Source organism: Aedes albopictus, chromosome 2, assembly GCF_035046485.1.
Source record: "Aedes albopictus strain Foshan chromosome 2, AalbF5, whole genome shotgun sequence".
Lineage (NCBI taxonomy): Eukaryota > Metazoa > Arthropoda > Insecta > Diptera > Culicidae > Aedes > Aedes albopictus.
In genome coordinates this window covers 359,841,560-359,868,949 of record NC_085137.1, presented here as the reverse complement: position 1 = coordinate 359,868,949, position 27,390 = coordinate 359,841,560, and the positions used below count along the sequence as shown (strand labels likewise).

At 41.7% G+C, this 27,390-nt stretch overlaps 4 protein-coding genes across 4 annotated transcripts in view; 2 read left to right on the top strand and 2 right to left on the bottom strand.

Moving 5' to 3' along the window:
• Positions 1–821: 821 nt before the first annotated feature.
• On the top strand, positions 822–2,236 carry LOC109406083 (26S proteasome non-ATPase regulatory subunit 4). Its single transcript, XM_019679152.3, has 2 exons — positions 822–1,250; positions 1,308–2,236. The coding sequence occupies exons 1-2, from the start codon at positions 947–949 to the stop codon at positions 2,141–2,143; spliced, it is 1,140 nt and encodes a 379-aa protein (XP_019534697.2). The 5' UTR covers positions 822–946; the 3' UTR covers positions 2,144–2,236.
• Positions 2,237–18,573: 16,337 nt separating this feature from the next.
• LOC109403784 (microspherule protein 1) lies at positions 18,574–20,468 on the bottom strand. The gene is made up of 3 exons (XM_019676678.3): positions 20,254–20,468; positions 18,819–20,154; positions 18,574–18,756 (listed from the first exon to the last, which is right to left on the bottom strand). The coding sequence occupies exons 1-3, from the start codon at positions 20,343–20,345 to the stop codon at positions 18,664–18,666; spliced, it is 1,521 nt and encodes a 506-aa protein (XP_019532223.2). The 5' UTR covers positions 20,346–20,468; the 3' UTR covers positions 18,574–18,663.
• A 3,569-nt stretch (positions 20,469–24,037) lies between these two features.
• On the top strand, positions 24,038–25,950 carry LOC109406140 (probable trafficking protein particle complex subunit 13 homolog). Its single transcript, XM_019679203.3, has 4 exons — positions 24,038–24,188; positions 24,253–24,640; positions 24,704–25,145; positions 25,219–25,950. Exons 1-4 carry the CDS (start codon positions 24,152–24,154, stop codon positions 25,624–25,626), a joined length of 1,275 nt encoding a protein of 424 aa, XP_019534748.3. The 5' UTR covers positions 24,038–24,151; the 3' UTR covers positions 25,627–25,950.
• Positions 25,951–25,958: 8 nt separating this feature from the next.
• LOC109406155 (RING-box protein 2) overlaps positions 25,959–27,390 on the bottom strand; it is a 226,138-nt gene continuing 224,706 nt past the window's right edge. The window contains exon 2 of the mRNA XM_062852848.1: positions 25,959–26,197. Coding sequence (XP_062708832.1) covers positions 26,016–26,197 — 182 coding nt within the window. The 3' untranslated portion in view covers positions 25,959–26,015. The remainder of the gene's footprint in view (positions 26,198–27,390) is intronic.

Genomic DNA, 27,390 nt, shown 5'->3' with positions numbered 1-27,390 from the left:
AAATTCTGAGCAGCACTTCGATAACAGAGTTATTCTCGCTGTATCTGTCTTGCGCTTGCCCCTAGTTCACAATAGAGGTTGCTGATGATTTAAATCTGTCTCTTTCTAGCTCACATATGTTTTGATCAGGAAACTGTTTCCTGATGATAACATATGTGATCCAGAAAGAGACAGATTTCAATCATCAACAACCTCTATTGATTGATGCACCAAGCGGTAAGAAGAAGAGTTTTGACATCCAAGCGGTGTGCCGTTTACATCCATCGACCAATCAGCGACGAGGATCTAATCGACGGCACACCGCTTGGATGTCAAAACTTCTTCTTCTTTTCGCGTGGTGCATCAATCAATAAAACAATAAAAAGTTTTGGCACAGACAAACAGACGTATCACTTGGAACAAAATGCGATAAAAATCATCGTCATGCAAACATAAGCGCCCAATGCTAATTACGCTGTGGTACGCAAACCCGCTGAGTAGATGGCGGTAGTGAGCAAACGTCAAACAGGAGCAAAAACGATGCGAGCGCCATGAGCGAGCGATTTGCGAACTACGGAATATTTGAATAATCCGATAAAAAGGGAAACGATGGGAAGTTAGTAGAGTGAGACGTCTGTTTGTTTGTGGTTTTGGTCTTGCCTCTGCGAGCAGACTTTTTCAAATGATAGACTAGAAAAATTTTGCGCAGTGAGGGTCGTTCACGAACAACACGTCATAATCTGTCAAAATAGGTCAACATAAGCGATTCTGAAGGGCATCCGAGAATCAACACAAGGAAGTGAAACACGTATGTACGAGTCGTTTGTTGGATTATCGTCATCTGTCAAACTGTCATTACCAAGCATTTTGCGAGTGGAACTAAATTTTACAATAATTTGCTGAATTTACGAAAAAAACTTCAGTTTTCCATTGATTTCTGTCGCCCGTAACTACTAATTCGTTGAAAATGGTTCTGGAAAGTACGATGCTGTGCTTCGATAATAGCGATTATCAGCGGAACGGTGACTATTTCCCGACCCGTCTGAACGCACAAAAGGATGGCGTAAATTTGGTGTGTTTGTCCAAGGTGCGCTCGAATCCGGAAAACAACGTCGGTCTGATGACGCTGTCCAATACGACCGAGGTGCTGGCGACGTTAACCAGCGACGTCGGCCGGATCCTGTCCAAGCTGCACCTGGTCAATCCGGCTGGGAACATAAATCTGCTGACCGGACTGAGGATTGCACACTTGGTGCTGAAGCATCGCCAGGGTGAGTTGGGGGGAAGGATTGAGTAAAAACATGATTTTAACACCAATATCTTATCAGGCAAAAACCACAAAATGCGGATTGTAGTTTTCGTTGGATCGCCGGTTAACCACGATGAGGCCGATTTGGTCAAACTGGCTAAGAAACTCAAAAAGGAGAAGGTTAATGTGGACATCGTGAGCTTCGGAGATCACCAGAAAAACAATGACATTTTTACTTCGTTTATCAACGTACTGAATGGAAAGGACGGAACTGGATCGCACCTGGTGTGTGTTCCTCGGGGTTCCGCTTTGTCCGAAGCTCTTATTTCGTCTCCCATTATCCAAGGCGAAGACGGTACCGGAGGGGCTGGGCTCGGTGGTGCGGGCTTCGAATTTGGAGTCGATCCCAACGAAGATCCGGAGTTGGCTCTGGCCTTGCGAGTTTCGATGGAGGAGCAACGTCAACGTCAGGAAGAGGAGCAACGGCGTGCGCAGGGCAGTTCTGAACCTGGCGCCCAGGAAGGAACATCTTCCGGTGGAGCTGCGTTGGCCAGTCAGACCAATACGGAGGAAGCTTTGTTGGAAAGGGCTCTCGCTTTGTCCACTGACGACGCAATGCCCGACTTTGCCAACATGACCGAAGAGGAGCAGATCGCGTTTGCCATGCAGATGTCGATGCAGGATGCCCAACAGGAGGCTCCGATTTCGCAGCCGGCCAAACGCCAGAAGAAGGAAGAAACACCGATGGAAGTGGACGAGGATATCAACGAGGTAATTACCGATCCGGAGTTCCTGCAGAGTGTGCTGGAAAATCTGCCGGGAGTTGATCCGCACTCGGAGGCCATCCGCGACGCCGTTGGCTCGCTGAACAAGGACAAGAAGCAGTCTGATAAGGAAGGCGAGGATAAGAAATAGATCCTTGGAGGTAATTCTAAATCATTATATACATAATTGCGTAAGTCTCAATGGAATTCATTTTCAACATAATAAAAATATGATGTATCGATAGGCTTTGCTTTTTTATCTGGTAAGAGAAATTACAAACATTAGAGGTCTTGATAATAAAAAACAACAATAAAACAAAATGAAGCACCAGTCTCCTCCCATGCCTCATTCAAAAAATTGCTTGGGAAGCTCAAAAGATAACTGAAAAAATTTGCCAGGACTTTTAGGCCAAATTGGCATTCACAGTACATGAAAATCGTCCAGGATTCTAAAAATTGACTCAGAAACTAGCAGAATTTCAGTATCTGTAGAAAAATGTTTAATAAATAATTCCTGCAAGAGTAAGCCGTTAAGGTGAAACGGGACGCCGTGTTATTTTTCCTATCTTGCCTCTCTTTCTAACAATTTGCCTCGCGATTTTGAAGATGGTAATCTCGAGTTCTATCGCACTGAAGATGCTGAAAAACAATCAGCATATGCACTGCAAGTGAGCATACACAGTGATAGGTTTTTGTTGCAAAATATGAAGTAGAATCTGATGTAGAGTATATAAACACTATTGATGTACCCTGCGGTAATTAGATTTGTATTATATTTGTCAATTGCATGTCTATTGTCTATGACGCTTTGGTTCAAGCTTTGGTCGTCTATTTGTCTATGGAAATGTCATTATTGAGAAGCTCAAAATAAACAATAATAGTAGAAGTGTAACCACATCGGAAAGCTCGGAACCAGGCCCCTGACACGGTCTATATCAATGCATTGGAATCATGGTAGACAGGATGTCCTGGGCGCTAATAAATAGCGCCCACTGTCAAATGCGAAAACATCAACAATTTTTTGTTTAACGTTTATTTTGGTTTGTTGATCAGTTTTTGGAATCATTTTTTCCACCTGTTACGATCACAAAGCACTTCGAACTCGCTTTAATATTAATGTACGGTAAGAGGAGCATGCGATTAGTTGAATAAAGCAACCCAACAAACACGCATTGTTAATGTGATTTCGTGTGTGGATCACAACATCAAACAAAAGCTGCGTTTGTTGATTACACGCTCGTTTCAATTTGCACGAATAAGAGTATAAGGCAGTTAGATGTTGGCTACGATATATTTCATTGATGCCAGGGGCCTGCTCGGAACACATCGGAGTGACTAACAAACCGCTGTTCGTAACTTGAGTGAGGTATGTGGAATTTCTGAAGAATCCGAAACTGCACGTAATCCGGAGCGACTCGACAATTTGGCGCAGCCGGTACGATTTATTTGCTACGGTAAGTTTCCTTTAAACTGCGGTTCCGGTTTTTGAGAGGGGACTTGAAAGGTGAACGACAATAAATGGATGTTTTGAGTTCTTGATGCTACATGTTCGGTCAGTGATCATTGTGTGTATGCTTGAGAAGATTGTGTACGATGTAGATTATTGATTGCGGGGACGATTTGAAAAATTCCATGGCATCGTGAGGGATGTCGCAAGTTCTAAAATGAAAATCGATTCTCTAGAAGTTGGAAGCTTAAAAGTAAAATCGTAGTGAGGAAAAGACGAAAGAAAAGATGCGAGTCCGGTTGATGACCGAAGCGCACACCGAGGATGAAGTGAAAAAAAGATGCGAGTCCGGTTGGTGACCGTAGCGCACAACTGAAGAAGAAATGAAAAGATGCGAGTCCGGCTGAAGACCGTAGCGCACACCGAGAGTGTAACGAAATTGAAAAGATGCGAGACCGGTTGAAGACCGTAGCGCCAAGAATAGAGGGTTTCCATGCGATTGACAGTTTACAGCGTATGCTTCTCAGGAACCCTTGCGGGTTTTGGTTTTGGAGGTTTAAATTTAGTGTTGTCCAAAAGAGGGTTGCGTTTCAAAAATTCTCGAACGTCCAGGTGGAACTGTCGATTGATTACACCATGCCTCCAAGGAAGTTGGCGTACCTCAGAGTCCCTGTGGCAATGGAGGCTAGGGTCAATCAGGGGCTTCAGGAAGTGCTCGATGCCGATATGAGTGAACCAGTTATTGGGCCAAGGGGACTTATGATATGCGGCTATGTATTGATGTGCGATATCCCAATCAAGCGATACAACGTGAGCACTATCCACTTCCAATTTTCGATACTTTGCTTAATAAGCTCAAAGGAGTGGTTGTTTTCCCATAGCTTGATGTTTCCTCTGCCTACTACCACGTGGAACTACACCCTGAATCGCGAGAGGTAACAAACTTCATGACGAGCGGGGGTCTGATGCGTTTCAGGCGCCTAATGTTTGGCATAAATTGCGTGCCAGAGATTTTTCAACGAATAATGAGCGAGATGTTGGCGGGCATTGATGAGGTGATAGTTTGTATCGATGATGTTGTGTTGTGTGGGGAGCGACTGATCGACCACAATGAATGGTTACAAAAGGTGTTGGCTGTCCTTGAGAGGAATCACGCTTTGCTGAACAAGGATGGATGCTTGTTTGAGGTGGAGGAGCTGGAGATACTTGGTTTCAAGGTCAGCGGACAGATCCACCATTCGATGAGACTTCGCAGCACTATGTTTGTCGGCTGTTTCGGCCGGAAAACGCGCGAAGGGATGCGTACCGTGCCGATACTGTCTGAGGTGAAACTTGATCAACAGAAGAAACCTCTTCTTGTAAAATATTGTTTTCCTCACTAAGCCTCAGACCGATTGCTCTAATGGTTTGAGAGCGTAAGGTTTACTGAGGGAGTTTTGGATTAAATATTTTACAAGTTCCAAGTGAACTTGTTGGGTGAGATTCCAAAAACCTAAGGGCTGGTTACTTGCAGCAGAAGTCCTGGCCTCTTTAGAGAGTTTGGTAACTACCTTGAACAAGGGTCGTCTTGACGAGGATCAAAGGGACGGATAACTTTCTGAATGAAACACTAAATTTCAACTGACCTCTCTTCATATATTTCAAACATCCTTATATACTAGGCCTATGTCTAAAAGAATGACGTATTATCATATTATTTGCATTTCTCTATCATGTGCGGTACCTGCGTTTGCCCGTTGCAGTAGGGTCAAGATTAGGGCCCTATCTTTATCAGTTGTTATTTTTTCTCTGTCCTTTTCGTCTACTTCTACAGAGGCGACAGTCTCTTGTAATGACTAATCCTACAATGTTGAGGTGATAGATAGACTGATAATTGCGTCGGGTAGACCCGTCTGCGTCATAAATGAAAAATCTTGAAAAATTAATTTTAATTATATTGCGTTTGTAACACCGGCTCCTGTAAATGGACTAATTTACACAAATAATAAGCAATATCTGATAAAAGAGAAAGTATTTCAAACAAATCTGGTTTTTCAAATGTATTTAAATATGTGATTGTTTTGTGTATCTGTTTAAAATGTGAAAAGCATTTTTTTTTTTAAATCGTTCTACTACTACGTGAGGATACATCCCCGGGGGAAGTCGCACACCGGGTACATCTGGTTTGTCTTCCACTGCTGCCTGGGATGGACTGGATGGTCCTGGGTTGGCCTTGTTATCATAATCAGTGGTCATGTTATCATAATCAGTGGTCGCCGTCCTGTTGATGTTTCTGAGGGTGTTGCGATGTGTCAAGAAGGTAGTTAGCGAATCCCAAAACGAGGCAAGGAGTTGCCAGCCGAATCCATATATTTCATAGAGGATGCGTCCATGCATCAATGTGTCGATGATAAACTTGAAGAATCGTCCGATCATATATAGACCGATAGCTGTCGATGTTACATTGCCTATCCATGTGGACCAAGATATCAATTTACTCCAGTATTTGTTGACCACGTTGTCGATTATTTTCTCAGAAACCAAAGCATCAAAATAAAATCCCTGTCGGTTTGGTGTTTGTCCTGCTAATAGTCTGTGAACAACATTTGATGCTATTCTACGGTCTCCTTGGTCGTAGATCATGGTTTTCATTTTCTGTAAACTTTCACTGTCGTATACTCCACTTTCCATTAGGTTGGGTAGAGGAGTGTAGGTCCATTTGGTGATGATATCGCTGGTGAGTTTATGGGGTGCAACTGTTTCTCTCATCCTGCCATCAGTGGTATACCAGCGTCCTCCGATTTGAAATTTGGCCGGAAGTAATGGTGTACAGTCGATCTCGGTTCCTCGTAATTGTAGTGTACGTGTAACTGGTGCTAAAAACATTGTCTGATTCCCAAACTTCACCGGAATCTCTTGATAACATATTTCTGACTCTATTGGTTTGACATAGACCGGTTTGCATTCGAGAACATGCAGCACTTCACCGGCAACTACTGCTGTGAATCCTGATCTCTTCATGATGGTATTCACGAATTCAGTTGGATTAAGTCGGGCTAATGTAAGTTTCGTCTCCATTAACGCCTTATCAATTTTGCACATCTCCACCATTACTGAATTATACACATCATCTAGCTTCTGTCCTATGTAGTTTTCCACCAGTGTTATTTTGGAGTTAAAGTAAGTGAAAATATCATGATTCCTGGCATTGGTGGGTTTCTTATGGAATGGTGTTGAAAATCCAACTGATTCTAGTATAAATATTCTCGGGTGATCAGTTTTATAACCCTGGTATCCACATATTTTCGATGTTCCTTTCGTTCGAATGGAAAACAAGTGGGAATCTGATATTGACGTATACACGGCAGGGTTATCCTTTCGTTGGGTATCGATATTAATTGTTTTATTTACAGATCCTTCGAATATAACTTCGAACTCTGTATCTTCGCACCTTTGATTCAAACTGATATCCCAGGTAGAATCATTGGCGAAACTACGGATTTTTGCCAGGGGGTGCAATACAAACAAATATTCATTAGTTCATCCATTCATCATTCATGGCCCCATACCTCACAGCAATGCATTAAAATTCTAGGGGGTGCCTGGCACCCCCGGCACCCCCAGTAGTTTCGCCTATGGGTAGAATACCCATCCTCGGAATCTAAACATTTGCCATGAGAATATGGACATACTACACCATGTCTGAGAATGATTTGATCATTTTCTGTATCAATCATGGCTTCATAATTATAAAGTGAAATTTCATATTCGTAATACACCAGTGCGTTAGTCCATGTATATTCCGGTGTTCTGTAAGTTCCTCCACTGCATGAACTGGACCGGATACTGCCAATAATCAATGTTTCACCTCTGGTGGTACTATTCCTCTTTAGCTCACCAATCCGCTTGTCATGCGTAAGAGCTAATGCTCCTAGTAAGTGTGTCGTTTTACATTCTTCAGAAGTGAATTCCTTTACGATGTAGGAGTAGCTATGCTCGTAGTCTGAAATGTGTGAGTGCATGCCGCAGTATCGTATTGATCTTTTGAGGATCACCTTGCACTGATAGACCATTACCGAACTTTTGGTACTTCTTTGAAGAACTTGTATGGGAACTTCGGTTATTGACAAGTTCTTAATAGCAGGTAGGCAAGATGAAACATCTGTTAAAGAATAACTGGTCATATTGACCTCGGGACTAGCGCAATCATAACCTATCAGTCCTGACGTTTCCAAACCCAATATCGCGCAGATGAGATAGAAGAATGCTAACATAGTGAAGGTCCACATTGGTGTTCTTATTCTTGTCTTTCTTCTGGGTTTGTAAGAGTTTTGAGCATTAAGTTTATCTCTTATTTGCTTCACCTTATCAATGTCAATTTTCTGCCGCTTACCCCAGTTGGAAAAGTTTATATCAGCTTTCGTGATAATGGAAAGATTTTCGTCCATCTCGGTTATCTCCTTTTCTGGGTTTATAATCAGTTGTTTGGAGTCGAAACAAGATCCTACTCTTGTCTTGCAACTGTTCAATGACGATTTCTCATCACGATGATGATGCAACCTTGCAAGTTGAGATGTGGTCTTGGGTTGCTTAGGTGTTTTTTCCGTTGAAGATGAGTCACCTTTCACATCTAAAATTGCAACGTTACTCGATGCTCGTGTATAGGATCCTTTTGAAGTTTCTATATCGACAGATCTCACTTGTCCGTCTTGAGCCGTGTGTACCTTGACCACTCTTCCTTTCAACCATTCACCTTGTGGAAGACTTTTATCGGTGATAACAACAATGTCATCTACCTTTATAGGTTCCACCTTGTCGGTCCACTTATTTCTTTTAATGATGGTAGGTAGATACTCCTTTCTCCATTTATCCCAGAAGTACTGTGAATAATGTTGAACAAGCCTATAGTCCTGCTTACTTAGGCTGTTGCTGGATAGTGAAAGTGGTGGGACGTATTCGCCTGCACGTAGAATCAAGAAATGAAAAGGAGTTAGAGGCTCGTCATTAGGATTGTCTAATGGTATATGGGTGAGCGGTCTTGAATTCAATATATATTCGGCCTGGATAAGTGATGATCTTAATACTTCGACTGATGGAAGACGATCTTTTCTGGCGTGTAGCATGTTATTTAAACAGTTTTTAATTATGCGAATAAGTCGTTCCCAAGATCCTCCGAAGTGGGGTGCCACGGGTGGATTAAATCTCCATTTAATTTCCATTGCTGCAGCTTGCCGTTCTCCCATGATGTCGTTTATCTCCTTGATTAATATCTGCATTTGTTTGTTTGCACCAACAAAATTTGTGCCGTTATCACTGTAGAGATGCGAAATTTTTCCTCTTCTATTCTGGAAATTCCGCAGGCACATAATAAATGCATCAGTAGTCATGTTTTCTGCAAGTTCAATATGACTTGCCCGAGTCGTCATGCATGTAAATATAACTCCCCATCTTTTTTCCACAGATCTATGGACCCTAACTTCTATCGGTCCGAAGTAGTCCACTCCAGTATGAGTAAAGGTGGGATTCATTAGACTCAAACGACAATCAGGTAATGCGGCCATTTGTGGATGTGCAGGTATAGCTTTCCTAATCTTGCATACCTGGCAGTTGCTCTTGATATTTTTCAATAGTGCCCGAGACTTAATTACCCAATACTTCTGATACACTGCTGCCAAAACTGCTTCATCGGTTTGATGCAGAAATTTCTCGTGGTATCTTTGCATGATGAGTCTAGTGATGTGATGTTTATAAGGTAGTATAAATGGTTGTCGAGTAGTTTCTGGTACGATGTTCGTTTGACTCAAACGGCTGCAAAATATCATTACACCTCGTTCGTTTAATGCTGGCGTGAGGCAGGCAATTTTGCTGCGTATTGTCAGCCTACCGTTTTTAGTCAAATCTTTCATCTCTTCGGTGAAAACATCCCATTGTGCCTTTCGTATCAGTATTTGTTCCGCTACCTCTCTGTCGTCATCACTAATATGTTTCTGGAAGTTTTTCTTATCTTTGACCCAGTCCACGAATTTCTTTATCACGCACATTCGGTTAAGCAACTTGACCCAACGAGAATATCGGATTTCTTCGATAAAGTCAAGATCTGCTTCATCCGATGTGTGAAACATAAGAGTGACATCTCTAAGTTCCTCCGTTGTATTTCGTGAAAATCTGGAGCTTGGCCAACATGATTCTGGATCCTTAAGAAATTTTGGCCCTGAAATCCACTTAGAATTTTTCACCATTTTTGTGCCTTCATCAGCTGGATTCATTTCCGTAGGAACATATCGCCATTGATCCATCGTTGTTGTATCAAGTAGTTCTCCGATGCGATGTGCTACAAACTGCTTGTAGTTTCTGTGATCTGAATTAATCCAAGAAAGCACAGTTTGTGAATCGGACCAAAATATGGTTCTATCCGGCCTTTTCCGTAATTCCTTATGGATAGTTTCTGCCAATCTGGTTCCAAGAATGGCTGCCATAAGTTCTAGTCTTGGAATTGATAACTTTCTAATCGGTGCTACTCTTGATTTGGCTGATAGCAATCTTACACTTGTTGTATTATTTAGTTTATCAATTCCTCTAACGTATATGGTAGCACAAAAGGCGTATTCTGATGCATCAACAAACACATGGAGTTCAAATCTCCGGCTTTGTTTATCCATAATACATCTGTTGATTACAATAGTTTTTGCAGATTCAATTAGGCTGAGCCAATGTTTCCATCTTTTGTACAAATGATCCGAAATGTCTTCATCCCAGTTGGAAGACTCCTTATGCATTTCTTGCATTATGATTTTACCATGAATGGTAAGATGTGAAATAAGTCCCAACGGGTCATAAATACTCATGATGAAAGAAAGAACTTCGCGTTTAGTAGGTTTTCGTGTTGAATTTCTTACTTCCAAGGGTAACTTCTCAAAATTCAACTCAAAACTGAAGTAATCCATTTTAGTATTCCAGTACAATCCGAGTACTTTTTCAGTTTGTGAATCTTTGTCGTTCAGAACTCGTATCTTTCCAGTTTTAATGCGATTGCTTGGTAACGATGCAAGCAATATTTGTTCGTTAGATACAAAATCTCTAATGAAGAAACTAGCATGATCATGTATAGAGATTACATCGTTAACTGTTTTGATTGCATTGTCCATTGAGTCAAAACTGTCCATGTAGTCGTCTACATAGTGCTGCTTGATGATTGCTTCAGATGCTTGGGGATTCGAATCCTTGAATAAACTGGCGTTGTAGTTCTTTACTGCTTGTGCGCATGCCGGTGAGCATGTTGATCCAAATATCATTACTTGCATGCAGTAAATCTCTGGATTACGAGTTTGATCACAATTTCTCCACAAGAAGCATTGTTTACGCTGATCTTCTTTCTTTATGGCGACCTGACTGAACATTTCTTTTATATCGGCCGCCACTGCAATTGCTCCTTCTCGGAATCTGATCGTTATGCCAAATGATGAGGTAGTAGCATCTGGTCCAGCTAGTAACATAGAGTTAAAAGATACTCCATTTATCTTAGCGGCGGCGTCGAAAACTAATCTGAGTTTTTTCTTATTCTCTACTATGAAATGAGGAAGATAATACGCATCATTGGACCAACTTTTAATTTCTGACGGTGTGAGTTTTCTAGCGTATCCTTTGTTAATATAATCTTTCATCGTTTGAATGGCCCATTCTCTGGTTGCTTCCTCGTTTTTTAACTTTCGCTCCATGTTTTCTAATCGTTTGTATGCGTTGTTGAAGCTTTTCGGGAACTTTGGATTATCGTATTTCCATAGCAGACCTATTTCATAGCGTACACCTTTCCGTTTCAACGTTTCGTCTATTAAATATTTGGCTCTAATCACTTCTTTCGACTGTGGTAAATTCAGCGGGATCTTTACACCGAAATCCTCAATAGAAATATGTCTTTTGATGAGGTCTGATAGTTCAGTGTCTTCTTGAATCACCATCAGGTGTTTCGCCTTTACCACTTCACTAATATTCCCGAATATCAACCAACCTAACAAAGTCTTGATGGCTATTGGATTATTGGGTCCACCAATACGTGTTTCATATGGAACCAATAAATGGCTATGGTTCAATCCAATTAATAACTTTGGTTGTTCCTTCAGATAGCTTTTTATAGGCAGATCTCTTAAGTACGAATATTTTTGTGCTAGTTCATCATAGTCGAGGGATTGGATCGGTAAATGCAGATCCTCGGCTGTTCTCACTTCAGCCATACTATAAAATCGATCTGTTGTTCCGCTTATCTGGAATTTTACAAGTTTGCTGTCGCGTTCTTCTCTTGATACATTATTCGTCCATTTCAATGTGAGTGGTTCGCTGGACCCTTTTAGATTCAATTCCTTGGCCACTTCATTATCGATTAACGTTAAAGATGATCCAGGGTCGAGGAAGGCACTTGTATGAACACTAATCGGTCCGTTTTTCAAAGTTATAGGTATTATTTGATAGAATACCTGATCACGACTATGATGAGCATGTGTTGATCCGGTGACTGTTTTTATTGTTTCTTCCGATGGTTGCCTTTCCTTGTATGTTTTTACAAATCCTCCATGTAGCAGTTTATGGTGTCGACCAGGACAATTGTCTATTCCGCATTTTTTTTGTGAATAGCATTTTTTGTAGTTATGTGGCTTAAGGCACTTTGTACATAACTTAAGTTTGAAAACCTTGGTGACTCTTTCTTGTGGGCATAGCTTCGTAAAAAAATAGCAATCTTCTATTTTGTGCGCCGAATTGCATATGCGACAATGTTCTCGTGGCTGCTCCCTATTTTTGTCGTGATGAACATTCATTCGTCCTTTTTTCTCCGGTGCCGATGTGCACATTTGCATGTTGTTCATTGCTAGTTGTGTGGCAGCGTGTGGTTTAATCCAAGTATTTAATTCTGTCAATGCAGGTTGTCTCTGATGTTGTGTCACATATTTCTGGGTGTATTCAACCCAATTCACTTGTAGATTGTATGGAAGTTTCCAAATGAGTTCTTCCAATAATCGCGGATCTGTTAATAAATCTGCTCGATTTAAAGTGTTCATATTTATGATGAAGCAATCTAGCTTATCCGCTATTTCATTAATGGTTTTGTTGCCGAGTTTTTTTATTCTTTCTAAATCTCCTCGCAGCTCTCTGCAAATCATAGAAGCCTGGCCAAATTGTTCCTCCAATTTCCGCATAATGTGTGGAACATTATTTGCACTTATCATTAGCGGCTGCACGGATTTTGCTGCTGTCCCTTTCAACGCTTTTTCCAGTCGTGAAAGATTGTCTAAATTTGAATACTCGGCTTGAGTTGTTGTGACATCGAATGCATTTTTAAATTTAGACCAATCTTTTGGGTTACCGTCGAAGTGCGGTAACTCCATCAATATTTGTTTCTGGTTCCACAAAAACATGTTGCGTTGGAAGTCTTCTTGTTGCTTGTTCTCGATTACTTCTGGCTTCACGTTTGATGCTGAATTCAATTTCATTTGTGCCAATTCACCCTGCAGTTTTTTGATCAAGTCTTCCGTCTTCTTGATGTGATCGACTTCTTGCTCCATCTTGGTGATTTTCTTTTTATAACAATTCATGCATACCCAGCTTTCTTTGTCGTCCGGTAAATTTTTGAGGCTAGCACACTTTTTGTGATACCAAGTGTCGCATAAATCACATGCAACTAAGTCATCGTAAGTGTTGGGTTCTTCGCAGGCACCGCAGCTCCACAAATCTTCAGGAGCGATACTCTTTTTTGCCATCTTAAAGGTTTTCTTGGGTTTTATTGCCCCGGCGCAGTTTTGAGATACCTGCCTCCGTGCCGGGAATGACAATTCAATTTGTTTCCCTTCCGCAGTTAAAAAAAATACCTGCCTCCGTGGTTGGGATAGATGAGTTTTGAAATACCTGCCTCCGTGCCGGGAAAGACGGTTCAATTTGTTGCCTTTCCGCAGTTTTTACGATGCTGGTCCTGATCCTGGTGGTCGGTGTGATTTTTGTGATATTCGTCGGATTTTTCTCGTCGACTTTTCACTTGCTGCTCTTCTGGCGTCAGCAACACCTTTTTACTTTTACTGAGTTCGCGATTTTGGATTCCTCTCTGGAATAACCACCAAATGTTTCGGCCGGAAAACGCGCGAAGGGATGCGTACCGTGCCGATACTGTCTGAGGTGAAACTTGATCAACAGAAGAAACCTCTTCTTGTAAAATATTGTTTTCCTCACTAAGCCTCAGACCGATTGCTCTAATGGTTTGAGAGCGTAAGGTTTACTGAGGGAGTTTTGGATTAAATATTTTACAAGTTCCAAGTGAACTTGTTGGGTGAGATTCCAAAAACCTAAGGGCTGGTTACTTGCAGCAGAAGTCCTGGCCTCTTTAGAGAGTTTGGTAACTACCTTGAACAAGGGTCGTCTTGACGAGGATCAAAGGGACGGATAACTTTCTGAATGAAACACTAAATTTCAACTGACCTCTCTTCATATATTTCAAACATCCTTATATACTAGGCCTATGTCTAAAAGAATGACGTATTATCATATTATTTGCATTTCTCTATCATGTGCGGTACCTGCGTTTGCCCGTTGCAGTAGGGTCAAGATTAGGGCCCTATCTTTATCAGTTGTTATTTTTTCTCTGTCCTTTTCGTCTACTTCTACAGAGGCGACAGTCTCTTGTAATGACTAATCCTACAATGTTGAGGTGATAGATAGACTGATAATTGCGTCGGGTAGACCCGTCTGCGTCATAAATGAAAAATCTTGAAAAATTAATTTTAATTATATTGCGTTTGTAACATCGGCCGTCACGTTGGATGAGATTAGAAAGAAAGCCAGTAATGATGACGTACTCACAGAGGTTGCGAAGGCTATTGAATCTCAAGTGTGGCCATCACAGATGTTTTCATATCAGGTTTTTCCGAAGGAACTGGGGGTCATAGATGGTCTAATGGTGAGAAATGGCGAAGTCATTTTTCCATCGGGGCTTCAGCAGGGTGTGTTGGATATCGCACATAGGGGCCGTCCTGGAATTGTTTCAATGAGAATATGGGCGTATATGGACCGTTCCGTGGAAAATCGCGTGCAAGAGTGTGCAGACAGAGTGTGCATCAGTAAGCCAATAAGGAAATCCTGAGACGATGCTACGTAAAGAAATGCCAGATCGTGCGTGGCGGGATTTGGCATTGGATTTTTTTTCTGCAAAGGAGTGCGTGACACTTTTGGTTATGGTTACTTGCTACAGCCGATTTTGGACTGTGATTGAGATGAGGACAGCATGGTCGCACAAGAGTGTCGAGGCACTGGGGCGAGTGTTTGCAGAACACACTTGTCCTGAAGCGGTTTGAATGGATGATAGACCTCCATTTACCAGCGAGGAGTTTTCGAGCTGCTGTACCAGCGGGAAGCATCCGACTAGTCCGTGCCATCCTCGGTGCCATCCCCTACTGGCCCCAAATGAGTGAGTTGGCCGAACGACTGAACCAGGGGATGCTCCGAGCGTTGCGAGTTGCGTGGTCATTGTGGGAGGACTGGAGGAGGGCGCTTGAGGATTGTGTGTATTCTTGCACCACCGGGGGATCTTCGATGGAGCTGCTTACTGGAGGACCTGTAAGGGACCTGCTGCCTTCATTAGCACTCCACTGCAGGGGAGGCTGTGCGCCGATAAGCGACAGCACGCCAAAGGGGCAGATGTAGCAATTGGAGACGCCGTCATGATCAAGGGTTATGAGACGGGAGAATTGGAGCCCAGCTTTCGACCGAAGTGTTCGGTGATTCAGAGAGGTGAGAGTGACGTTGTTGTTCTTGTTGGCAATGGAGTTGGATATCGTCGGCCTGTAGCGCACTTGAGGGGGATGGCCCATTCCGCATGATGCAACGACCGATCCAGATCCTACAGATCCAGCTACGACAGAACCTGCTGTGACAGGTGCAGCTACGGCAGATGCAAAAACAGCTACCGAGAATGAGATGACTCGAAGCCCGATTTCTAAGGAAACGCCACCACCCAAGCGCTCCAGAAGAATTGCAAAAATGCCAGCGCGTTATAACGAATGATTGGGTCAATTTTATTTTTGAACACTATGTCGGTATCAATAAAATTCTTTGTTTTTATGTATATTTCAATCCTCGGACCAAGTGAGGAATGTAGAGTATATAAACACTATTGATGTACCCTGCGGTAATTAGATTTGTATTATATTTGTCAATTGCATGTCTATTGTCTATGACGCTTTGGTTCAAGCTTTGGTCGTCTATTTGTCTATGGAAATGTCATTATTGAGAAGCTCAAAATAAACAATAATAGTAGAAGTGTAACCACATCGGAAAGCTCGGAACACATCGGAGTGACTAACAAACCGCTGTTCGTAACTTGAGTGAGGTATGTGGAATTTCTGAAGAATCCGAAACTGCACGTAATCCGGAGCGACTCGACATCTGAGATTACCATCTTAGTAGCCACAGAGCAATGGCGGATATTTCCCCGACCGTCCCGTCCGCCCTTAAATACGAAGGTGCATCAATGGAAGTCGAGCCTACCATGGGCTCTACAAGAATCTGTGGTCGAAACAGATTCACCCTGGCACCAAATGTACCAAGTACAAAACGCAGATAAGACCTGTGGTTCTCTACGAACACAAGACCTGGACTACGCTCGGAGATGGCATGGAAGCACTTGAAGTATTCGAGCGTCGGGTGCTTAGGAACATCTTTGGCAGTGTGCAGAAAAATGTTAGTGTCTGGCGGCAAAGAATGTTAGAATGTACCACGACCTCGCTGCACTCGACGGCGAACCTATAGCATTAGGAAGGTTGCAAAAGCTGGGAGGATACGATGGGCAGGGCATGTTTTGAAAATGTCGGAAAACAACCCTGCAAAGCGGGCGTTTGCAAGAGAACCGAATGGAATATGAAGACCTGGAGGGCAGCGTGCAAGGTGGCCGGAACAGGTGGAGAATGATCTTGCAAATGTGGTGGGACGCGGTTGAGTATGAAGGACTGCAGCCACGATTCATGAAAGAATGTTGTTCCGATCAACACCACTGGGCTCCACACGATGTCCCTGCCAGAAAGTACGACGTTGGGGCGATCGAACAATACAGCGATAATGGGCTGAATGGCAAGGAACACATGCACACATAAGATTGGGAGCCAAAACAAAACCGAAATACGACATCGTTTAGCCAACGTGGAAGTTTTCTACTTTAATGCTATTAAAAATTGTCTAAAACTTAGTGTAAAATCAATCGAACGCTTGATTTAGTGAAAATTCCTAAAATTATTTGCTAAACAAGTAAGTTATAATGAATTTATTAACCATTGCTTCTTAAGGACAAGGTATTTGGAGTACATTGCTCAAAATATTTAGAGCACCGTTTTTTAGAGCCGTTGAACGGATTTGGATTAAAATGCATCACGCTGTTGACAACCACTGATCAGTTAGCGTGATGCATTTTCATCCAAATCCGTTCAACGGTTCTAAAAAACGGTGCTCTAGAAATTTTGAGCTACAGTGTATCAAACAATTGTCCGTACAGCAATTTTTTGGTCTAAATAATTTTTCATTTAAATGATTATAACTTTTTTATACGTCAATCAAAAACGCTGAAATTTTGACCAATTATAACCCATATATTAAAGCTCCATTGATAAAATTTTGAGCGATATCGAATAAGTTTTCTGAAAGTTATAAAGCTTTTAGTAAAACTTATAAAATTTTTAAATACATTTTTAAAACATTATATCTCAATATGTACTTGATGAAACTTTTTTCAATATTTTTCCTGTTACAGTTTATACCTAAGGCTTTCATATGCAGCTTCGTTTAAAGTTTTATATTCACTACAAAAAATATGAAAAATCTGTATATGTTCAGAGTGTCATTTGGAAATTTGTCATATTTTGATCCATAAAAGTGCCAAGTGTTTTCAACTTTTTTAAACTCGCCTAATAATATATTTTTATACAGGACCTACTAAACTACATATGAAGAGTAGGTCCTATGGATTTTTGGTTCAGTTAATGCACTTTTATTGGAGGAAAACGTTTGGCAGATTATATGTGCAAAATATAGTAAATTTTGAAACATCGTCAACTACATACGCACATTTTTCATATTTTTTGTAGTGAATATAAAACCCCAAACATGACTGCTTATGAAAGCCTTAGGTTTAAGATGTAACACAAAAAAAATTGAAAAAAATTCATCGAGTACATATTGAGATATAATGTTTTAAAAATGTGTTCAAAAATCTTATAAGTTTTACTAAAAGTTCCATAACTTTCAGAAAACTTATTCGATCTCGCTCAAAATTTTACCAATGGAGCTTTAATATATGATTCATGATTGGTCATAATTTCAGCGTTTCTGATTGACGCATAAAAAAGTTATTAACATTTGAATGAAAAATTTTTTTGACAAAAAATTTGCTGTACGGACAATTGTTTGATACACTGTATGTACTCCAAATACCTTGTCCTTAAAACTATGTAAAATTTCAATAAATAGGTGCGGATTCGCCAAACAGGTTAGCTTGTCTAAGAGGGTGAATAAAAAAGAGGATTTACACGGAAAGTTCATTGTAAGTTCTAAATTTATCTTATTAACTAGCTTAGGTCTAAATCTATGTACAATTTTTGCAATCTTACTAAATCTACTATGTACAATTTCAAACTACTATCAGGCAAGTTAAGGAACCTATCTGTTGCAATCATAGCCCTACGAGAGTCATTTGCAAGAGGCAAACGGATTGGAAACTAAATTGTAAGTATGTGAAACAATTATTAAGTTGAATGAGTTCTAATATTCAAATACAATTTTAGCTTTGATCAGCTGTAAACGCACACGGTGATTCCAAAGACAATTTCCTAAAATTAATCCGAACAAATGTGTTGTGACGAAGAAATGTTAACATTGAATCAGTTTTGATATAGGGTATGTGTGCCATCAGTAATCCCCCGCTCCCATATTCATCTTATTCGAAAACAACCGATTACGGCACCGATTGATTCGGTTTGTTTTTCTTTTCATTACTAACAAAAAATACAAAAATAAGAATCAAAACAAACAGCACTTCAATCCTTTGTTTTTCGTAGGATGAAAATGAGAGCCACATGCTCAATAAGGGAGCCAGTACCCTAATTGTATAAAACGCTGAATAAATGAAATTTTGTCAGTTGTTGGTTAGTCCTAAAGTAATTTATTCGTGGAATAAACATGAATGGTGATCCAGTATACAATCATAGTGCTAAGATAAGCATCAATGTCTAATTCAATGGGATGTTCATCTTGGCGCTTTCGTGACGAATAGCGTTAATCAGATCGTAGTTGATGAGGAAGATAAATCGCAGGTTAGATATCTGAAAAAAAAAATGCGATTATCAATTAATCAACTCTTTTTCGGCCATTAAAAAAAACTCACCTCAATAACGCAATTGTTATTCAATCGAGTCTTGTTACCATACATCAGCGGCGTTCCATCGATGTACAACGGGCGCTTCCCTTCGTTGGTGATGAAGAAATCGCCATTGCTCCTCAGCTTGATCGTGCCTTGCTTGCGGGAAACTTTGTAAGCTGGCCCTTCCAGAGAAACATCAACATCCACAACAGTATCCTTGGTGGATCGGCCAAAAATAATCTCCCGGGATCTCATCAGAAACCGAACCAGTCTTCCGCGCAAAACGGCCAACGTTTGATTGTCAAAATCCGGCGAGAATCCGATGCCCGTCAGGGAATCCACCAGCACGTTCCACCGGGAGAGCTCATTCTCCAGGTTGCGGATTTCCTTTTTAATCTTTCGATCGGCCAGTCCTAGCTCGATTTCCAGCGTATCGTCCTTCTGGTCCATCAATTCGGAATCGTTTATAAGGTCTTCAGCGTCCGAAAAGGACAGAATGTTGTCACTCTTGGGCAGCGATTGAACGGACTGATCCGGAAGGAGCGAAAACTGCTTCATCACCTGCCAGTGGGCAAACAGCGACTTGGCCGTGCGGGCCTGGTAGAACACGGTCGAGTTCTTGTCCAATAGCTCCTGAAACGTCTCCTGCGATGGACTGGAGTTGGACTTGATCGTCCCAAGGAGTTCCTCCTCCGCCACGGAAAATAGTGCCCTGCTTTGGACACTTTCCACCACTTCCGGGTGAAGATTTCGCATCGCCGTAACCGCAATCCTCGAGATCGGTTCTTCATACAACAGCGAATACCAACGGGCTTGCATCTCGTGGATGGTGAACTTGCAGGAGAATTTGGTCCCCCGATGTACCATTCGTAGGTCATTGGTTTGCAGGATTCCGGTTATCAGCGCCAGATCATCGATCGGTTTCCATCTTCCCAAATCTTTGGTCGCCAGCGTCTGTCCGCCGCCCTTCTTCTTGTTCTTTTTGCTGTTCTTCAGGCTTTTCTTCTTCTCGTTGACCGAAGCGTTGGAATTAAGCTGCTGGAGCAAACTGGTGGCCGGATTTGGCACGACTGGCGGAGGAAGCGGCATTACGGGTGGAGCGACTACTGCTGCCAACGGCGTCTGAACTACGGGAACTGAAAGCGGTTGCTCTACGACGATCGAAGGTGATACGGAAACCGGCGGAATTGGTTGCGGCGTAACAGAAACTCCTGGAATTCCCGGACTTCCACCAAACAACGGAAGCGTCTGTGACAGGGTACGTGTACGGCCAATGTTTTTAAGCTGCGCTTGCTGCAATCCCAAGCTGTATTCCACTATTTCGTCGTCGAAACGCTTACGTTTGATCGATCGTGATGAGCTAGAACAAAGCCACGGCACAGGTAGGAAAACCAAAATAAATAATCCAAAAAAGTGTTACCTACACGCCCATCCGTCAACAACAGGGGGGAACACCTACCTGCGTCGTTTCTGATCACTGCCGAGATCCAAGCCAGAACTTCCAGAATAATCCAAGTTGTGTTCACTTTTGAAACTGCTGTTAAAATCCATGATTACTTTGATCGAAAACACATAAAATTTGCTTTCAAAAATATTGCGCTGTTTCGGCAAGCGTACAAAAATGACGCCATCCGAATGCAATATTTTTTTCCGCTTCTGACATTTGGCGATGATGCATTTTTTGCGTGCGGGGCCGTGGGTGATGTTAGCCCATGGGTCATTTATTAGTTGCGTAAAATACACGGTTGTTTGCGAACACTCATTAATGGATAAACACTATTTTAAATAATGAGCCATTTTACGAGACGTTTCGGACGTGGTTTCGGATCAGCTGATCGCAAACTTCATGAATGAAAATTTGACAGGAGGTTGCGCCCAAGCCCGTGAGTGTGAATATCAATATCAACCAAGGGACTAGTCGCTTGGAACATTGTGCCAAAAGGGTGCCAAGCACACCGTCATATACGCTGTGTGGCGCACCGAGGCACTCTGAGGCACAATTTTGACACTTGAGTTTGGGTGAAAAAACTAGGCAACCATGTGCATTTGACCTGCAACATGAAAACAAACAGTTGGTTGTCTTGGTAGTTGCCAAGCAAAATCAGAATCATCAAGCAGTGGCACTTCGGGGCACACTGAGGCACAATTCAATACCCGGTGGCACACTGAAAATAATTGGCTTCTTTAGCGGTGTTGAGATAATTCCATATTCTGAATCTGCATGCAAAACTGAGCCGAAATCCAAATTTTCATGAATTTTGGTGCCCGGGAACCTATTTAAAAATCAATTTGAAGTTTGTATGGGAGCGATTTGTCGAATCATTCTTTGTTTCGGTTAACAGTTAAAACGATACAGATTTATTTCACCTATTCGGGTACATCGCTAGTTCTGCCCTACTATTCTCTCACATAGAACTCATTTCTCTGAAAGGTGGTATTACACCACAACACCTCTTCCCTTTAGACAAAACTACATATATTCTGAAAGCTAAATGTTGACATTTAACTATATACTCAAAGTTAACTAAGTTCTATCATTTATTTATTATGTCTTGCATAATCAGATCGCAAAATCAAATTCTAATATCCAAATATTAAAGAGTAGTTGTTGTTAAGTTATGTTTCAAAATTAGAACCTAATTATGTATACATTTTTTTTACCTTTCACAACAAATCATGAATAAAATAAGCGCAATGTCTATGGATCAAGTAGCACTTGGTGCAACTACCCTAGGAATGGAAATAAAGGAGGAAACAAAATACAATTACAAACTACGACACTTGCAACCACAAAACACACTGAATAACTACTATGTGCAGGTCCTTTGGTTTATGTGGGTGTCTAAAACCGTCTAAAACTGTCATCCAAAAGCAGCGGTGGTAATTGTTAATGAGTTTTTTTTTTTTCGATATGCACTTCAAAACAGGTCGAATACGTCCACAATTTCAGCTTCGTTGAAAACGTTTAAACCAGACGAGGATGCACTTCGCACACAGTTGTCGTTCCACTGCTGATCGGTCCACTCTCCTTCCATCTAAAGTCGCAGCTCTCACATCACTCTGAGCTTCGTGAGAACATGTAGCCTTTAGTGTTGCACCCAAAGCTCATCATCTTTATCAAAGTCGGGTGTCGTTTGCACTCGGTTCGACGTCGTGCTAATACTCTGAGATTTCATTTCAGGTACTCATGCTCACCGCAAATAAATACAGCTCATCAAAAGACAAAATCCAGTAGACAAAAAATACTGCACAAAAGGGAATCATTAGCGATTCAAAATGGCCTAGCAAGATGAAATGCAGAAATGCAAAAAATCTCACAAAACAGCCAATTAAAAAATTGTGCCTTTTTTACTCAAACCGAAACATAAATGCAGTCAGGGAAAAAAAGTAAATTGATGATTCAAATCAACCACCTGACCATAACAAAAAGGCTGAGCAATAAATAATAGAAACATAAATAGATGCCGTCTTCAAAGTAGGTAAACCGTATACCTCAATGTAAAACAAATAGCCCAAAAAAAGACGCGGATAAAATCACACACAAAAAATGCAAAAAATAAAGTATTTGCACATACACACGCGTTAGTTTTACGAAAATAAAATAGGCTTAAAACTTTGGCTACTTGAAAAAAAAAACGTAACACCGTACAAAAATAAATTAAAAAAAAAATGTTGCTCACAAAACAATTGCACAAATTAAACAAAGCACGCTTTCCAAATGAATTAAAAAATGAGGATTTGGTGGCCAAGCCATCATTTTGATGGCAAATTTATCCTCGTACGCCACTGTTATAACCAAAAAGGAGCAACGAGACGACTTCTAAATAAAACACATCTGTTTCGGTTAACAGTTAAAACGATACAGATTTATTTCACCTATTCGGGTACATCGCTAGTTCTGCCCTACTATTCTCTCACATAGAACTCATTTCTCTGAAAGGTGGTACAGTAGACGTTCGGTCGGTGCAAACGGTTTAACTGCAATGCTTTTTAACTGCAAGTCCGGTAAGTGCAACAAATTTGCAGTTATCGCACCGCCAAACGTCAAAATGGTGCGCCATGTTAGCCCTAATGAACAGCGGAGTGAATTTTTTGTTCATTTTACGTCAATTGATGGCTTTTTGACACTGTCAGGCGTTGCAGTTATCGGATTTTCGTTCGCTAAGTGAAACGTAAACATGTTGCAGTTATCGAACGTCTACTGTATTACACCACAACAAGCAGCAGCTTGGCAAGATCATCGACTTTGCGTCCATGAAGTCGAACATTTGCATGGACCTGAAAACGGCCTTGCTTCGACTTCGTATGTCGATGGACGATGTCAAGCAGGAACACGCGATACTCGTGATTGTGACTGCAGCTGTGGCGGAACTTGTGAAGGAAAAGGATACGAAGTCAACAATGGTGTCGGATCGTAAAATGATTCATTGTTATAAACACCCACGTCTTACCTCCTGTCAAACTTTCATTCATGAAATGAGCGATCAGCTGATCCGAAACGTCTCGTGAAATGCTTGGTAGAATGGTAAATAGAATGGCTTAAATTATAATGCCTTAGGCCTAGTTTCGAGTTCAACAGGAATCGCTCAAGAAACTTCTTGACCGATTCCTGGCAGAAACTTTCTAATGTCGTTTTCGTTTTTGTGGCGGTGCTACACCGCTTCGTGCTACACTTTTCACTGCAAAACCGAACATTTTCGGTGTAGTTGCATTGGTGTGCGTGAATAAAAACCAAAATATTTACAACTTTGCGAACGTTGATTGGTGGACACGGTGTACACCCGCTACACTCTCGAATTTTTGAGTGCTGCACTATCTTGAGCGGTGCAGAAAAAGTGCTACACCGGTGCAGCACGAAAATCAAAAACGAACACTTTCGGTGCAAAAGTGCTGCACCGGTGTAGCTCCACCGCAAAAACGAAAACGACATAAGGTGACTGCCATTTGAACTGTCATATCTTCGCAACTGCGTACTGCGATCGAAGAAAAAAACGGTTTCTTGAGCGATTCAGGCAAGGAATTTCCCTTGATGCATGCACTTGCATCAGGCTGAGAAATTTCTTCTGATCTGCAAACAGCCCTTTAGTTTGGGTAAATTCAACCAAAGAAATGGGTAGTTTTGATTTTATCTGAACCATGAGCGTGTTTCACTTCCTATATTTGATTGTCATTGCCAGTGCCCTTCAGAATTGAATTAGATGAAGAACAGGAAAAGTAAATAAAATATTTATTTCAGTGTAATTTGTTGTTGTTTCTCATCGAATATTTTTTTTTGTGACAATTTGTGATTTAATCAAAGTTTTCTACATTATTTTACTTCATAAGTAATTATATCTTTAGTGTAAAAACTCTGAATAATGGCGGATCCATCGGAGCACCTACTGGCTCTCAAAGGTATTTGAGTATTTGAAAAAAAACAAAACATCCAAATTTTGCTTCCCCTTTTATGTGCTTTTAGTTATGCGCCTAACACGGCCAACATTGATAAGCCCGCAGATTATTACGGCGGAAGCCAAAGACCTACCGCAGAACACGTTCGAGCACATCCTCAAATCGTCCGCGACCACCGTGCAGGACAGCGAAACCTTAGCCGCCGGACAATTTATGCAGCTACCGCAGAGCTTCGGTAACATCTATCTGGGCGAAACGTTCTCCAGCTACGTGTGCGTCCACAACTGTCGAACCCATCCGGTGAACAACGTTTCCGTTAAGGCCGATCTGCAGTCCAACAATACCCGGATAAATCTGCCGATCCATGCGGACAAGCAGGGTCCGGTCGTACTACATCCGGACGAAACGCTGGACGATGTAATTCATCATGAAGTCAAGGAGATTGGAACCCACATGTAAGAACTTCAAATCTTTATTATTTCGAGTTTCGGTCTTGATTTTTCTCCTTCTTTCTCTAGATTGGTCTGTGAAGTGTCCTATATGACCCCAGCTGGGCTGGAGTCATCATTTCGCAAGTTTTTCAAATTCCAAGTGGTCAAGCCGCTGGACGTGAAGACCAAGTTCTACAATGCGGAAACCGACGAGGTTTACCTGGAAGCCCAGATCCAGAACATCACGGTGGGGCCCATCTGCCTGGAGAAAGTGGAACTGGAAAGCTCCGAACAGTACACGGTGGTCTCGTTGAACAACCTTCCCTCCGGGGAATCGGTATTTTCCCAAAGAACCATGCTGCAACCGATGAACAGTTGCCAGTTTTTGTACTGCATCAAACCGCTGCCGGCCATTTTGAACGATCCGATGGCACTGAAGGCGGCCAACAACATCGGAAAGCTGGACATTGTATGGCGGTCCAATTTGGGAGAACGGGGCCGACTGCAGACCAGTCAGCTGCAGAGGAGCGTAAGTAGTTAATTTGTTTTGCCATAGGAGCTGAAACAGCAAAGTTACTAAATTTCTATCCAATTATTCCTAGCCAATCGAGTACGGAGATCTCCGGCTGACGGTCATCGAAGCCAACAGCACCGTAAAGATAGGTGAAGGATTTGACTTCAAGTGCCGCGTGACGAACACCAGCGAACGGTCCATGGATCTGGTGATGAATTTGAACACCAATGCTAAAGTTGGGTGCGGTTACACGGGACAGACCGAGATAAGCCTTGGACCACTGGAACCCGGCAAGTACAAGGAGTTCAACTTGACGGTTTGTCCGGTGCGGTTGGGGCTGATTACCATTACGAATCTGCAGCTGACGGATGTGTTTATGAAACGGAAGTACGAGTTCGATGATTTTGTACAGGTGTTTGTGGTGGACGAAGACTACAAAGAGGACGATTTTCAACTGGACAAATACGTTCGGTATAGCATTCCACAGTCTGTTTAGGGCGTTCTTTCGCAAAGTAGTAATTTTATCTATATAAATTAGATAACGTTGAAAGAAAGAAAGCATCCAGTGTTTAGTTTGCATAGAAATAGTTAACGAAATCGAAAGTTGGAAATATGTATAATGGATAGGGTGTTTAACAGGTTCTCTTTGAAACTTTTATTTTTTTAGTTGACACCGTTAGCAGATTAAAAACTGGATGCTATCACTTTCCCTATGTATTTTTTTTTTTTATCATTTTATATTTATTCGAGTGTTGAGAAGATTACTGTAGCCAACAAAGCATAATCCACATTATAGAAAAAGCAAAAATTCCATTCCAAACACCTTGCCATCTTACTCGAAAGATTCTTCCTCCGGTTCGCCGTTTCTTCGATGTGACGGAAACCCTACTTGCCCATTCTCTGGATGGACCATTCCTGTTGGCAAAGTGGGCAGCGATTGTTCTGCTTGATCCACAGCGACATGCAGCAGTGGTGGAACGAATGGTTACATTCGCCCCAAACTACGACGCAATCCTGACGGCCGAGGGTGTCCTTCTTGCTTTCCGCCTGGCAGCGAAGGCACGCATCTATAGGAGAAGAGACAGAGAGAAAGAGAGGGGTAAGGAATCGTTTTTGAAGGGGGTTTACGTGAATTTTAATATGTTCTAGAATTCTTTAACTACAGCCTGATCAATGTCTACGTGCCGACCAACGACAAAAACAATGACGTAAAGCAAGCGTGTCACGAATGCTTTGACAAGACCTATGGAGAATACCCCGAACAGAACGTTAAGATTGTTATCGGTGACGACAACGGGCATGTCTGAGGAGAGGACTCTTTCCGTCCAATTATCGGTGAGATCCCTCATTCCGCCACCACTAATAACAACGGCCTGAGATGAGTCAACTTTTTTAGGGTCTCCAGTTAGCCTAGTGGTAAGGCTTCCCGAGTAGAGGAAAAGAGCTCAATAATAGCATATTTTGATATGGAGATCAAAAAATGATATGGGTTTGATTGACATAAGAGATAAAAGATCTAAAAATAAAATCAAAAATTTACTCCTGGAACATCATCATCATATCATATTTAGATTTTGTAAGATCTAGCCAATAGCAGCGAGCTATTCATTTGATCTTATAATATCAAATTTTGATATTGTTCAGATGTTCCAGGAACATTTTTCAGATATTATTTTCAGATCTTTTATCTCTTATATCAATCAAACCAATATCACGTTTTGATCGTCAGTATTTCACCTCTACCCGGGTTTGGATCGCCAATCCGGTCCGGAGACGGCGGGTTCGATTCCCGCTCGGGTCGGGGAAATTTTCTCGACTTCCCTGGGCATAGTGTATCATTGTAGTTGCCTCACAATATACAAATTCATGCAATGGCAGGCAAAGAAAGCCCTTCAAAACTGTGGTAGTGCTCAAAGAACACTAAGTTGAAGAAAGGCAGGCCAAGTTCCAATTGGAAAGTCGAGCCAGATAGAAGAAGAAGAAAATGTGTCAACTTTGCTGCTGCCAGTTAGTAACACCTTCTTCTCGGACCTCTTATGCCTCTTAGGGGTCCCAACATCGACTCAGATCACTATCTTGTAGTTAGTAAGATTTGAGCTCGGTTTTTAACCGACTCTTCAAACCGGCAATCGATGCGTTTCAACATCCATCTTTTTTAAGCGATATGGTAGCTGACTATCACCAGAAGATGGATGAACGGATAGAAGACACCAACGAGAGGGATAACTTTAAAACTGTGGGAATTTATCAACAAAGCGAT